This window comes from Sebastes umbrosus, chromosome 4, assembly GCF_015220745.1.
Source record: "Sebastes umbrosus isolate fSebUmb1 chromosome 4, fSebUmb1.pri, whole genome shotgun sequence".
In the NCBI taxonomy this organism is placed as follows: domain Eukaryota; kingdom Metazoa; phylum Chordata; class Actinopteri; order Perciformes; family Sebastidae; genus Sebastes; species Sebastes umbrosus.
The window spans coordinates 11,134,714-11,147,170 of NC_051272.1; the positions used below are offsets into that span (position 1 = coordinate 11,134,714).

General features: G+C 43.5%; 1 protein-coding gene across 3 annotated transcripts in view; it reads right to left on the minus strand.

The window, feature by feature from the left end:
• Positions 1-246: 246 nt before the first annotated feature.
• The window catches only part of LOC119486301 (neuronal acetylcholine receptor subunit alpha-7), a 54,499-nt gene continuing 42,288 nt past the window's right edge, over positions 247-12,457 (minus strand). For all 3 annotated transcript variants that reach the window (XM_037766338.1, XM_037766340.1, XM_037766339.1), the window contains 4 exons: positions 10,846-11,040; positions 8,691-8,777; positions 6,989-7,098; positions 247-1,687 (listed from right to left, as the gene is read on the minus strand). In XM_037766338.1, the coding sequence (XP_037622266.1) occupies positions 1,133-1,687; positions 6,989-7,098; positions 8,691-8,777; positions 10,846-11,040 (947 nt within the window). In that variant the 3' untranslated portion in view covers positions 247-1,132. The remainder of the gene's footprint in view (positions 1,688-6,988; positions 7,099-8,690; positions 8,778-10,845; positions 11,041-12,457) is intronic.

Genomic DNA, 12,457 nt, shown 5'->3' on the forward strand with positions numbered 1-12,457 from the left:
TTTGGTTTTGCCAGCTGTTCTTCCTGCATTTGGCAGCTTCAACTGTGTTCATTTTAGTCTGATTATGTGTTTAACTTCTTTGCATTTGTCTAATATTACAGGTTGCTCTTGGTTTGTAAAATGTGCCGCTCTGCTGACAGTAGACTTGTCCATGTCTGTGATTGGTCACATGCTGCAGACACCGCCCCTTTCATGTGAACGCGCTCGTAGCCAGACTGAGAAACCCTGGGTTGATTTACAGAGTTGATAACCAGCGTCGTAGGACTGCTTAGCGGGATCTGGTTTGTTAGGGTTAGTGAAGCCAGATAACGAGAAGATACACCCTGGGTATGTTGAACTCGCTTCCTAGTACAGGCCTCTGATGACATCTGAGCCAGTTCACTGGATGAAGATCGTGAGATGCTGAAGTTTGATTTTAAAATATTTTGTTCCATATGCTATTCTCCTTTAAATGGATAATCCACCAACAATGCATGTAGGAGGATGTATACACCACATACAAAGGCCAAAACTAAGCTGAATACACGCTTACTGTCTACGTTCGCTGTTCTTAACTAATGTAAGCGAGCACGTTTGTGCAGTTTGGTAATTTGACTGAATTTGATTTCACTTCATTTTTCAGACTGACACTGTGTTCATGTTTGCTGATGTCTGTGTAGGAGGGGTGACTAAAGGAGCATGATTATCCCCCCAAATAGAAGTAAGACAAGGACTAATAATAGGAGTGACTTGTTTGTTTTTGTCCGTATAAAAAACAACAAGAATTTAGCAATGTTGCTCCTTCTAAAACCACAAATTGTTGTTTTTATATTTCTGTCTGTGTTTATGCTAAACTAAGCTATTTACCTCCCGGCTTAGAGAGAGTCTGGAGCTCGAGATGTGGGCAGCAATTCAGAGAGTTGTGTACAACGAAGGTAAACAGCTCCCGAGCTAGCAACACACTGACTTTATCTTTGGGAGGTGTTTTTAAAGTAGGAACCAATGGGCTTGGAGATGAGAGCCACAGATAGGAAGTCAGACAGTATTGAGAGATGGACAGACGAACACGTTGTTGGGTTGGGTCTGTACAGAGGATTTGTTGACGGTAAGAAAAATAAAGACAGTAGACCTCCTCTCCTCCTCCTCCTCCTCCTCAGCTGAAGAAATCTTTGGAGATGGCCTCCACAAAGTTGGGAGCCGACATGAGGATGCCGATGGTGCAGAGGATGGTGAAGAGCGAGAACGCAACCAGGCACAGCCGGTCGATCACCGCTGCAGCGAACTTCCACTCGCTGCAGACCGTCTCCTCCTCGTCCTGGCCGCGGAAACGCCCGGCGATGTATCTCACTTCCTCCAGTATCTGGTTCAGCTCCGCCTCCAGGGTGGAGCTCCCCACCGCCCCTCCTCCTCTTCCTCCAGCCTGCTCCCCGCCCACGGCGCCCCCCACCAGCCGTGAACAGAGGAGCTCCGGTTCAGAAGGCGAGGCGTAGTGCAACCCCTCCATCCCCCGGAAGCCCACGTACAGGAGGTTGCCGTTGGTTACCTGCGGGTGATGTCGCAGGGACCCCTGGCTGACGCTGAGCTCCAGGCTGGACAGGCTGCCACGACGACGCTTGGCGGCGTTGTGGCACGCCAGACGGACCTTTGCCTCGCCAGGACGACGCATCCGCAGGAACCAGGCGCACCAGTTCAACAAAATCACACGGGTCTGAAGAAGACAAAAAGAAGAAGAAGAAGAAGAAGAAGAAGAAACAAAGATGAAGAAAAAACAAAGAAGATGAAACAAAAAAGAAGAAGAAGAAGAAGAATAAGAGTGTACTTATCTGAAGTTGACTTTACAAAGTGCGAGTCAAAAATATTTACATAAAAACAAGATGATTAAAATTAATTTATGCAGAAACGTGTTTATGCAGAAAAAATGTGCAGCTTGTACATGAGAGAGACGAGTTCATGTGTGACATGTGTGTGTGCGTGCGTGTGTGTGTGCGTGTGTGCGTGTGTGTGTGTGTGTGCAGCAGATAAAAATAGAGCATGAATAAAGTGGATCTGTGGCTGCTCAGCTCTCAGAGGAAATCTTCTCCTACAGTCCAATATTTCACTTCACACTGGGCTCATTAAATATTTAGCCGTGACACCAGCAGCACTTGACTGCTTCAGTCTGGTCACTTCTGACAATAAGGTGGAGTTCAGACTGCTGCCATCCTTCTTTCTGTCATTCTCAGTGGACTTAGCTCAGGTTCCTTTCCTTCCCTTCACCTTTCTACCCTTGCTGTTTCCCTTTCTTCCCTTTCCTTTAGAGTGTACTCAGATTAGTTTTCTTTTCTTTTTAGTGTACTTGTATTCCCATCCTTTCTTCCATCCTTCCTTTTCCTTACAGTTTATTTAGACTATGTTTCCTTGACACGCTGACTCTCCTACAGTGAAGAAATGGCAAAGCTACTTTCTCTTTTCCCGACAAAACAAACTGAGTCTGTCCTCACTCAAGCCGACAGTAACTCTGAATTTACAGTATGATAAAAAATTATATTAAAAAATAAATTATTGAACATCAGACTTTCTGCCGAGTCATGAGTTAGTCTGTCCTGCCAGGAATAATGCAACATGTTATATTTAGGGCTTTGAATCGATGAAAATATATAATCATGATTAATCGCATGGTTGTCCATAGTTAATCGCAATTAAACGCAAATTAATCGCACATTTTTTATCTGTTCAAAATGTACCTTAAAGGGAGATTTGTCAAGTATTTAATACTCTTATCAACTTGGGAGTAGACAAATGTGCTGCTTTATGCAAATGTATGTATATATTTATTATTGCAAATCAATTAACAACACAAAACAATGACAAATATTGTCCGGAAACCCTCACAGGTACTGCATCTAGCATAATAAATATGCTCAAATCATAACATGAAGCCCAACAGGCAACAACAGCTGTCAGTGTGTCAGTGTGTTGACTTGACTATGACTTGCCCAAACTGCATGTGATTATCATAAAGTGGGCATGTCTGTAAAGGGGAGACTCGTGGGTACTCATAGAACCCATTTACATTCACATATCTTGAGGTCAGAGGTCAAGGAACCCCTTTGAAAATGACCATTACAGTTTTTCCTCGCCCAAATTTTGCGTTATTTAACCTCCTTCACGACAAGCTAGTATGACATGATTGGTACGGATTCATTAGGTTTTGCAGTTCCAAGAAATTAGTGGCATTAAAACAAATTTGCGTTAAAGGTGCAGTGTGTAGAATCTGGCTGTATCTTGCGGTGAGGTTGCAGATTGCAACCAACTGAAGCCTCTCCTGTGTGCCAAGCGTGTTGGAGAGCATCGGTGGCCAACGTGAAAACACAAATGTCCCTCTGTAGAGCCAGTTGGAGCAGAGCCAGTGTGTAGACTGTGAGTGTACGTGTGAAGTGAGTGGTGAAGGAAGAGAGAGAGAGCGGTGGCGATTGGAGCGTGTAAGGTTATCGACTCCGGTCCAAGCAGGAAAAGTTAACAGTGTTTGGTTTGTCTGTTCTGGGCTACTCTAGAAATATATCGAAGCAACATGAAGGACTCCCTGAAGAGGATCCGCTCCCTATGTAGATATGAAGGACTCATTTTAAGGTAACGAGAACACAACCATTCTTATTATCAGGTGATTATACACTAAAGAAAACATACTTATTAACATTATATTCCATTTCTGCCAATAGATCCCTCTAACACTCTACACACTGGTCCTTTAACGCGTTATTATTCCGTTTATTTTGACAGCCGTAGTTACATTATATTTGTATATATATATTTATGTATATATATATTTGCGCCTGGATACTAACAGAGCTGTCTATCATTCGAAATTTCTCTATACTTCTGCCAAATTGGTACCTCAGCTAAATAAAATACCGTCTAAAACTGATTAAAATCAGGAACTCTTTGATCAAGTTAGCGGAGTTAGAGTGGAGGTGGATTATTAAAACCCTTCCTTAAGCTATTAATATCTAATATTATTTCAATCATGTACGCACAAACTCAAAGCCACATTTTCCTTATGCTTCAGATGCCAAAGAGGAGCGGTGGCTTAAAGGTTAGAGACGCGACTTTGTGACTGAAAGGTCAGCAGCAGTTTGATATCTGAACTGTCAGGATAAATCTGAGCAGCGAGGTGACAGCTGACAGGGACTGCAGTGCAGAGGGAGAGCAACAGATTGAGACAGGAATGGGAAACTAAACACAGAAATGGATACATGGAGAGTGCTGCAGCACCCTCTGTTTTTTCTGTAGGCCTATTGTTTAACTACAATGGAAATTAAAAATATATATAGCCTATTAGTAAAATATTTTTATGCTGTCTCTCGGAGGAATTGTAGCATTTATTCACTGACAAACAAACTGTACACACACTGCTATACCTACGTTCACAACTATAACGGTACCAACAACCCCACACTCAGCGCCACCACACACACACACGGTCTGTCGGACACTCGCTATCGTTACGCCGCGCTGACAGACCGTATGTGTGTGACAACGGCGAGCAGGAAGCCACCAGCAACGCTACAGCTGCTATCATGGCATAAACCAAACAGACACGGTCTGTCGGACACTCGCTATCGCTACACCGGGCAGACAGAGTAACGTTACACCGGGCAGACAGAGTAACGTTACACCGGGCAGACAGAGTAGCGTTACACCGGGCAGACAGAGTAACGTTACACCGGGCAGACAGAGTAACGTTACACCGGGCAGACAGAGTAACGTTACACCGGGCAGACAGAGTAACGTTACGCCGGGCAGACAGAGTAACGTTACGCCGGGCAGACAGAGTAACGTTACACCGGGCAGACAGAGTAACGTTACACCGGGCAGACAGAGTAACGTTACGCCAGGCAGACAGAGTAACGTTACACCGGGCAGACAGAGTAGCGTTACGCCAGGCAGACACACAGCTGACAACTTCGCAGCTAAATGTTGCGGTGGAGACTTTTACTGGGAAAGTGGCTGCATGTGTCCTCGACACTACACGCAGCATCGCGGCTGCTACAGTAACTCTCCTGACGATGAACTGGGGACTCAGTTTTCTGTTTTGCTCATACACTGCAGCTGGCGCACCGCTGCATGGCACGCACTAATCTTGACAGTTAATAATCGGTTAATGAGGGTCGGTAATCGGTTAAAAAAAATAATTCAAAATTAGCATCCCTAGTTCACGCCAAGGCGTCCATACTACTCTGGCGATTTAGAACACCTAAAACTGAAACTTGAAAACGCTGCTGACGCCGTTTTAGTTTGAACTGTGGGACTGCGTTTTAGTCTCGGTGGACGGACACAGAGACTTTTAAAAACGATGATGCAGACACCCATGTCTGCTTCCTGATTGGGTCTTATCAGTCACAATGTGTCCTTCCCTGATTCGTCACGCCCCTGTCATGTGACACTTTCCTGAAAAAAACCCCACATCAGCCTGGACTACCAGGTGGTTCATTCAACGCATTCAATGCTAGCTAGTTACTACTGCCGACATGCACAGGAGGCAAGTTAATCATCTAACAATTTGCGACAATTCCCGCGTCCAACTGCGTTATCAGCCCTGCACGGAGCGTACGACCAGTGGTGAATGGTCATGTGATACGTGTTTTCAGGCGTGTTAGTATAGACAGAGATTTTTTTCTGAAAAGGTGCTGAATCGCTGGTGTGTACGGTGAGATATTGGTGTTGATGCAGCCTGAAGCTGCTGGGAAGCTAAATGAGACAGATTTGTCCTTTCAGCCTCACAGCTTCACCTTCACGACTCAACAGTCATCCTCCCTCCTCTTCCTCAGCGGGAACATTCACAATCTGAACACACGTCAGAGCGGGGCAGTCACCTCCCCACCTAACCCTGACACACACACACACACACACACACACACACACACACACACACACACACACACACACACACACACACACACACACACACACCCCGCTGAAGTAAGAGCTCTGACCTTCAAAATAAATTCCACCATAATGGATGTTCTCTTGTTCAGATTCCCGGAGGGGAGAGAGGATGTTTGTGTGTGTGTGTGTGTGTGTGTGTGTGTGTGTGCGTGTGTGACTGAAGGTGTAAAGCATTTTTCTTTAAGCTCCAGGTTGCTGTAAAATAAATAAAATGGATGAACACCTTAACATCCAATCAGCTCTCAAAATGAAGACTGACAGCTCTCGTTCAGAGCTCCTTATGGAGCCGGATGCACAGAGCAAGTATGATACTTAAGGCTTACACTCTCCTTAAGGCTGGCCCACACTAAAAGACGTATCAGATATTACCAGATGTGTAAAATGTGAGAGAGCGCACACATAACAACATGTTCTGCTAAATTTAACAGTGTCGTTCCTATAGTGTGTGGAGAGCAACGATCTATGATTTGAGATCGGTGCGGCCAGGATGGACTTCAGAGCCGATCGGGGGATGTAAAAAACACTCTTAACATACCTCACACCACAGGAACATCTGGAAGGATCATCTTTAGAACCATCAAACAATCAGGGCTAAGATTAAGGAATTCCTTAAGTATAAGACCAAGATGAGGAGAAAAGTCCCTTAAAAGTCCCTCTCCTGTGTATTTTGGCATTTCTATGATATTTCATATTTATTTAAGTCATTTCCTGACTAAGTTGATTAGCCACACTGTTTGACTTTTTTTTTATGACAAATAACATGACAAATGTTTAAGAAAGAACATTAACCAAAAAACAGGAAGTAAAACTGGCTGGAGGGAAGGTTTAAGTGAACATTTTAAGTAAACCTTAAGGAGAAGACTTTAAGGAAAATCTTATCTTGAGGTGTTTTGTGCAACCGTCCCTGGAGCTTATTAAAGCTGACTCAGCAGAATGTAGACACCATATTGGACTCCCCACAGAGAAATGAGCATGCACGCGTGCATACACACACACACACACACACACACACTGCAGCAACGGGCTTCACAGTGGAGAGGTGAAGAGGAGGAGAAGAGGAGGAGGAAGAGGAGGGATGACTGACCCATTGTGGCATGTTTCCTCCATCGGGGTCGTGGTGATGATACTGCAGAACCAGAACTGTAGCGATGACCGACAGACCCACGATCACCATGGTGGTTGCAAAGTACTGAGCTGAAACACAAAGGTCGAAGGTCAGTTCATATTTAAAGCGGGGTTGACTTGTGTGAAGCCTTACAAGGTCGATATCAGCTTCGTCTCTGAGTGTTGTTTTGTTAGCTTGACGTGTGGACTCGAGGTGGAGACTAGTGCCGGACAAAAGAGGAGGAAAGCTGTTTGTCGAGACCCCAGAGGTGTCTTATTTACATATTATGTCCCCTTAGCCGGCCTGCGTGCCACCTGCACACCTGCTTTGTTCAGAGCTGTGAGGAAGAGACTTCTGGGTACTGCATCTGGCCAGCAGAGCTAATGGCGCATTCACACCAAGAGCAAAGCAAACTTTTCACGCAGTGCGATTACATACAAAGTCAGTGCAAAGAGGTGAATAGACGTGAATTCACGGTGGGCAATGCAAATGGCGCGAATGAGGAGTTGTAATTTTTAAACTGGAGCGAAAAATTGGTGCGATGCTGTGTGGTTAAAGCCTGTCTGCGTTGAGATTGTCCTCCTGTCCTCACTGTCGTCCTGACGTTGTTGAATCAGAAATGGAGGAAATAAATCTTGTATGTGTCTGTGGTCACCCAGAGCTACGATAGTACATCATATCTGTACAGAGACCGGACCAAACTCTGTGTAGAAACCACAGACTGTCTATGGTAGAAACAACAACGTCGCTGCCGTATTTATGCCTAGATGACTTTGTGTTGAGTGTTGATGGAGCAGCTGCATAGCCTGGCACTGATCCATCCAAACTCCATTCAGAAAACAAGCATTTTAAAGGTTGACTGCTTGTCGTCTTGTGGACAGACCTGACTAGACTTTCTACTAATCAGCATCATTATGTAGTTATGTCAGCATCATTTTGATCTGTTTATTGCAATTAAATCACAGCACAATCTGTTTATTTTGGGATCATACCATAGTAGTGACGTGTGGCTTGCTAGATACAGTCAGTGCGATGGCACTGTATGTGAATACAGCTCGCCCCCGGGGGGATGTTATGAACCCAGACACAACGGCGTTTGGTTTTCTGACATATCTGGGAGTTCCACAACATGTACAAAGCAGCAACAGAGGTTATTTCTTCCAGGGTTGATGGAGGAAAGAAAAGTCATTGTGATTTATGGATACAAGCTCCTTCTCTCTGGTGTGTCTAGAGCGAGTAACGCATCAATGAACTCAAATAATCCTGGCAGTCCAACTTGTGCGAGTAAAGTGAGGCTAAAATTCGCTTCGCTCTCGGTGTGATCACAACATAACAGTTAGCTGTTTAAGGTCAATAAATATGTCCAACCTGCTTGTTAAACCTCATTTGTATTTTTCTGCACGTGTTAAATACAGAAGATGTGACCGTGTGGTGGCTTCAGAGTTGTAGAAGTAACGTAATGTTAACTGATCTAACTTGGAGAAGTAGCCTACTGTACATGATTACTGTTTCAATTATTAATAAGTAAAGAGTGATGGATAACACTTTCCACTCTTCTCTAGTGCAGACTTTCACTTTAAATCCATCTAAAGATGATAAAGATCCTGGCTAACTGTCATGACGATGACAGAGAGATGACTCAGGTGATGGAGGGATGAAGCTCTATCAGTGAGGGTCTCACCTATGAGAGGAACAGAGTCAGATGTCGCCGGCATGATCTCAGCTACCAGCAGCATGAAGACGGTCAGAGAGAGCAACACTGTGATACCTGCACAGAGACAAAGTCGTTATTTATACTTTATCCACAGAGTTTAACATGCTGCGTTCTCTGGATAAAGTTCATTTCCAGTGATCAACCACCCTGTTTACTTTCTATAAAGTTTTCAGTATGAACATCCTCCAGCTCTTCGTGTATGAGCTGAATGTTCTCTGCTCTTTGGCAGCAGAGACGGTGAACAGCTGCTGAGCTCAGGACTGGAGGAGGTATCAGCGAAAAGACAGATATCAGATAAAAGGATGTTTCTATAATGGAAGGACGAATCCCCCGGACGGAACATGATGATATGAATCTGTGTTGTGTGGTTTGTTGCCTCTGTGGAAGTTAGAGAGGAGGAGATTTCACAGGCTCCACCGACTGAACAGTTAAGCTCCTTTCCTTAAAAACAACTTTAGTTCACAGACAGAAAGGTGTTTGTGGTGACGCTTTATGGATTTGTTTGTTTTTTTCTTGTATTGGGGCGAAGGCAGAAATCTCAGGGGCCGTTATAATGAAACCTGGAAAAACAAACTACACCAAAAAAAATCAAGATCTTAATACGTGACTGCCTGAAGCGGCTTTCCGCATGGACGTCAACAAGGTCATAAAACTTTTTGGAAATTCCTGTGCAGTATTATCCAAGTGTGAAATCCAAACACAACTATTTTCACTAACCGATTGCTAAACAAAGCATTTCTGGATTATCCTCCTGCGAAAGGAAACATTTGTGCATACAGTATGAGCACAACAAAATGTCTTTTGGGTGAACTCTTCCTTTAAATGTTAAATGTCTGTGATCACAAGCAGTGACATCAGCGTATGGTTTCCACCCCAGAAAAAGAAAAACGGATCAGTATCAAAAGTTTGTTTTCATGTTATTACAACATATTAAACTATCACGTTATAACAAGAAACTAAAACTTCCAGCGAGGTCACCAACACAATAAGCTTTAATTCTGTTAACACCAACTTTACGACCGTCTTTGAGGAGGTCAGAGGTCAGAGGTTTACACGCCACCTCTCTGCCTCATAAAGCCTCCCAATAAAAGGAACCGGATCAATAAAAACAACAAAACACACACAAACATACACAAAGAGAAGCTAATCTATCATCTTTAAAAGTGTCTCATAAAACCTTCTTATAGACGTGCTTTTATTCAGTCTTTTGTTTCGTTATCGTTCAATCTTATTTAGTCTCGTCTTTCTTTTAACAGATATACTTGTGTTGTTTTAACCTCCTCTTTATAAAGTATATTATATTGTAAAGTCATCATGTACTTTCTGAAGTCTGCTCATTAACAGTCGTTCAGCTGAAGAGCGACGGCCCGCTGATACTCAGGTTTGATTTCGAGAGTAAATTAAATTTCAAGTGAAAGACGTCGTATCTGATCTCAGCAGCTGGAAGCCTCCCGGCGGCTTTGACTTCCTGTTTCAGGATGTTTTATGGCTGATGAGTATCGACTCAGAGACATCAGTCATCTGAGGGCTCAGCAGAGGAAACAGCCGGCCCAAATACCTCCTGCAGCCAAACACTGTTTTAAAGGGTCAGGTCAACCAAAAGAAATCATTTTCCTCTACTGGTAGTGTTTTTTTTGTTCAGGTTTAGAGATTTCAGTCTCTGAGATTTCTGCCTCAGATTGTATTTGTGATGTTCACAGCTCTGAAAAGTATTCTGGATAGTCCAGATAACACACGGCTTTTATGGGGCTTCTATGTGTACAGACGTCTCTTTCCCGATGTAAGTCTATGGGGAAAGGTCTTTTTGGGCCCAGTGGCATCATGTGACTGGCACAGAAGGTGTAGTACCGCCGTTTGGCCACTACGAAAATTGGGCTCAACGACCGGCGCTCTTCCTGGGGGGTTGCATTACCGCCATCAAAACAAGAAAGAAGTGGTAAAGCCCGCCTCTGGCTTGATTTGATTGGCTGCCGGGGCCAAGTGTGACATTGACAAGCGGTGCGACTCCTGTAGCTAACTTTAGCTTGCAAGTAGCCTCATTCAGGACAGTGGGTGCTTTCAGTCTTTGAAAAGTCAGTCAGCAGCAATAAAGTTTCAGACACACACACAGCTGAGTCCTCACCCAGGGAGATCTTCTCTCCAGAGTCGGCGGGCAGCAGGAAGACGAGGAGAGCGAGGGTGGAGATGAGGACGCAAGGGATGAGGAGGTTGAGTCCGTAGTAGAGCGTCCTCCTCCTCATCACCACGGTGAAGGTCACGTCGGGGTACGGCTCCTTACAGCAGTCGTAGAAACGCTCGTTCCTCCGTCCAGGAACCTCTGCAGACAAAACAGGCAACAACAACACTGCGGCTGACCTCCAGAGTCACACAAACCTCTGACACATGAATCAATCATATGTTCCTTCCTTTATTTTGATCTGTTCTTCTCTCTGTGCTGAAAATGAATGAATAACTGGGAGAATAAAATTGATTGGTGCAGTATAGAAGCTAAAATCAGCTTTTTGGATCTGATGCAGCGGCCTGTTCTGGTGGATTGATCCTGTATCAGAAGATCAGAGACGTATTTAAAACTATGTAGTGATTCATAAACCAGTAGCAGTGATTTAAAATCAGTTCTGTAGTCTGCCTTATGCTCAGCGGCAGCAGTTTGAGAAATATGGAGTTGTAGGAGTGCCATATCAACAAATAAATCTGTATAAGAATATGAAAATAAATGTGGAAATATAAAGAGGAATAAATAAAAGAATAAGTAAGTAAATAAATAAATTTGGAAATATAAAGACAAATAACCTTCCTTTGCCTTCCTGCCCAGGTCGTCAATTCCTGCACACACATACTGTACTCTATTTTAAATCAAAAATAGAGTAATTTATATGCAATAAATAAATAAATATATACAATAAATAAATGTGAAAATAAATGAGAATGCTTGTAATTATTCTTTTGTATTTTATTATCTGTCTATATATATATATATATATTTGTCTTTATACTTCCACATTTATTTATTTATTCCTCTTTATATGTCCACATTTATTTTCTTATTCTTTTATTGTTTTTCTTATTAGAAAACAGAAGATAAATGAAGCCATTGTGTAGAAAATAAAAACAAAAACCGGATAGCCACTGCAGTAGAGTCAGAAAACCATTGTTTGTAGAAAACAGATGATACATAACATTAAAAGTGTAAGTCAGGGAGGAATGCTCCTCCACACGACCCGCAGGAACAAGGCCATTTCATCTCAAATGGCTCAGAAAGGTAATTTATTCCTCCACAGGAGGAGAGGTATTTAAACATTTTACAGGAAGTCAAATCCTCCCCTGGTGCTGCTGCTGCAGAGAGGCGTGAAGCCGCCTGCTGAGGACGACTAATGAGGCCCGCTCACGTTTTAGTACTGGAATAATAATCTGTTGCCATAATGTGTATGCCAGTAATAGATTCATAACAAAAATCCCAAACAATCAATAATGGATTTTAAATAAGCACACATGGTGACAGGATTATTACCACAAGTAGCAGAAACAGAGCCTTTTTACTTCTCTCTTTATCTGTCTGTATCTACAGAGACCCCGTGACCTTCTGCCTGGATTTTCTCTTTTCTTCTTATTTAGATTTACTCCGGATGCTACGGGGTGTCAGCAAACACGTGGGGGCACAGCCAATAACAGCGCACAGGGTGTGCAACCCGTTCAGGTAGTCAAATACCACCGCTTTGCTACTACGCCCCTCTGTG